The 3,042-nt window shown below is 35.8% G+C and overlaps 1 protein-coding gene across 1 annotated transcript; it reads right to left on the bottom strand.

Moving 5' to 3' along the window:
• Positions 1-1,783: 1,783 nt before the first annotated feature.
• Positions 1,784-2,407, bottom strand: LOC139864555 (secreted RxLR effector protein 161-like). Its single transcript, XM_071853137.1, has one exon. The coding sequence runs from the start codon at positions 2,405-2,407 to the stop codon at positions 1,784-1,786; it is 624 nt and encodes a 207-aa protein (XP_071709238.1).
• Positions 2,408-3,042: the final 635 nt, after the last annotated feature.

Genomic DNA, 3,042 nt, shown 5'->3' with positions numbered 1-3,042 from the left:
AAGCCAAGGTATGATTTAGTGGTCTTAAAAGCTTTAATATCACGTAGCCGTCAAAGGAAATGGAGAACAGAAGCAAGTGATGGTATCCCATCTGAATCTACTAGTCCCGAGACCCGCACACGGAGAACCTCGTCTTTACATTCTCCATTTAGTAGTAATGAAACCACTCAAAAGGTACAGTTTCTCTACTTATCTCTACATACTAAAATTGAAACAGATTGAATATTTATACACTCGTGTATGCCCATTATATCTTCTCATTCGTGTATGCCCATTATATCTTCTCATCTATTAAAAGTATGCCTGGAAAACGGGCCGGGTTGGGTCGAGCCCCAAATGAGTTTGGGTCAAAATGGGTCATTGTTCGGACGTGTCTCAATTTTTAAATGGGTCGAACGGGCCGGGTCCAAACGGGTCAGGTTGAGACCCATTTTTTCTTAACAAATTTTAGGCTGATTATTTTTTATTTTAATTTTTAATATATATATATATATATATATATATATATATATATATATATATATATATATATATATATATATATATATATATATATATATATTGTTTTCTTTTTTATATTGCTTTTATATTTCTATTTTAAAATAAAAAAATCTCAATAATTTTTTATTTTTAATTTGTATTTGTATTTTTTTTTGTTATCCTTTTTTATTACTTTTTAGTATTTTTTTAAATTTTTTATTGAAATGGGTTTCAATGGGTCTAGATAGATCGTCTAATATATTTTAATGAACTAAAATTGGTCCATATTGGACCCATTCCTTTTGCTTTCTCAAGACCCAATAGACCTAAATGGTTGAACTAATGGACTCAATTTTTATGAGAATGGGTCTCAATTGCCAGGTATAATTAAAAGTAACATTTTAATCCGATTAACTTCCCAATTTACACCTCTTTCAAGCGTGAATTTTCAAGTAAATGCTTACATATTCACCTAGTTACATTCAGGTAAATAGTTTAATTATATCATAATATATCTTCCCATTCAGGATACCAATGATCAACTCCCACTTCAAAGTCCATTTAGAAGCCCTTCTAAAAACAATTTCTACAAATACTTCTATCCATTCATTATCATCTTGAGGTTCCGATAGCATCATCCATGGGCCCACAAGGGTTATGAGTGTAGACACCTTTAGAGTAAGCTTATCATGTGCTATTTAGCTCTTTAAGTCAAGGTTCTGGTCATGATATGATGATGGTGATGCAGTAGGAGACGTATTTCTTTGGGGTGACATCACTGGTAATAGTGGACCCTACAGTACTAAATTTGATACCTTTTTACCAAAACCTAAAGAATCTATAGTATCATTCGATGTTCAGAATGTTGCTTGTGGTGGTAAGCATGTTGCATTAGTAACCAGTTAAACAAAGTGAAATCTAAAACAACTAGTTGATACAAAACACACTACACACACAAAACACACTACACACACAAAACACACTATACACATAGAGTAGTTGTGCCATTAGGTGTAGAATGATTGAAGTTTGCATTAATTTTAACACTCCCCCTTAGTTCAAACTCTCGATCAACAATCCCCAACGCCTCTCGAAATTCCATGAACTTGGCTTTCATTAGAGCTTTAGCAAAGATGTCGGCTACTTGAAAATTTGTCCTTACGTTTGCTAGCTCGATCTCCCCGCTATGAACCTTTTCACGAATAAAATGATATCTCATTTCTATATGCTTAGTACGGGCATGAAACATAGGATTCGAAGCAAGTTTGATTGCACTTTCATTGTCACATTTTAGTTTGACAACTTAATCTACTTCTTTAAGTATATCACCAATCAATCTTCTTAACCAAGTACATTCTTGAGCTGCCATAGTTGCAGCTATATATTCCGCTTCCGTGCTAGACAATGCAACCACATCTTGCTTTTTACTACACCATGAAATAACAGCGGAACCCATGTTGAAACAGTAGCCCGAAGTTGAATGGCAATCATTGACATCACCCATCCAATCTGCATCCACGAAACCATTCAACAAATAATCATCACACTTCTTGTACCACAAACTGTGACCAATTGATCCTTTCACATAGCGAAGGATCCTTTTAGCTGCATCAAGATGAACATTAGTTGGACATTGCATGAATTGTGAAACAATGCCAACTGAGTAAGCAATTTTGGGCCTTGTGATGCTTAGATAGAACAAACTTCCAACCAATTGTTGGAACAACTTTGCATCCTTGAGCTCCTTTCCTTGACCTTTCTTCATCTTGAGGTTTGGTTCCATTGGAGTGGTCATAGGCTTTGACTCCCCCATATTGAAACATTCCAAGAGACTCCTTGCATAACCTCTTTGAGAGATTAAGTAACCATTTTCTAGCTTATCAACTTCCAAGCCAAGAAAACAATCGATCTCCCCCAGATTCCTCATTTCAAAACGAACCGAAAGATCATCACTTAAACGAGAGATTTCTGACTCGTCTCCTCCGGTGATAATCATGTCATCAACATATAATAACACCAAAACATGGAAACCTGATTCTTTCTTTACAAACAAACTAGAATCCGCATCAGAAATCTTAAAACCACAAAAGACAAGGTATTGTGCAACCTTACCATACTAAGCTCTCGGAGCTTGTTTCAAGCCATAAAGAGCTTTCTTTAACCGGCACACATATTCTGAAAATTGATTTGGAATGAACCCAATAGGTTGTTCCATGAACACCTCACGATCAAGCTCTCCATATAGAAAAGCATTCTTCACATCAAGTTGCCATAATTTTCACCCTTTGTAAGCCGCTAGTGAGATTATTGTTCTCACCATTACCATTTTAGCCACGGGGCTAAAAGTTTCTTCATAATCAAGCCCATAACTTTGACAAAAGCCATGAACCACCAACCGAGCCTTGAACCTATTAATGGTTCCATCTGAGTTCTTCTTCAAACAGTAGACCCATTTGCAAGTAACCGGTTTGCATGCTTTCGGTTTCTTGACAAGCTCCCAAGTTTCATTCTTTTTCAATGCATCAATCTCCTCTTGCATTGCTTTTCTTCATTTCGGAGAAT

The sequence above is a fragment of the Rutidosis leptorrhynchoides genome, chromosome 8, assembly GCF_046630445.1.
Source record: "Rutidosis leptorrhynchoides isolate AG116_Rl617_1_P2 chromosome 8, CSIRO_AGI_Rlap_v1, whole genome shotgun sequence".
NCBI classification, from domain to species: domain Eukaryota; kingdom Viridiplantae; phylum Streptophyta; class Magnoliopsida; order Asterales; family Asteraceae; genus Rutidosis; species Rutidosis leptorrhynchoides.
This window is presented reverse-complemented; position numbering and strand designations above follow the sequence as displayed.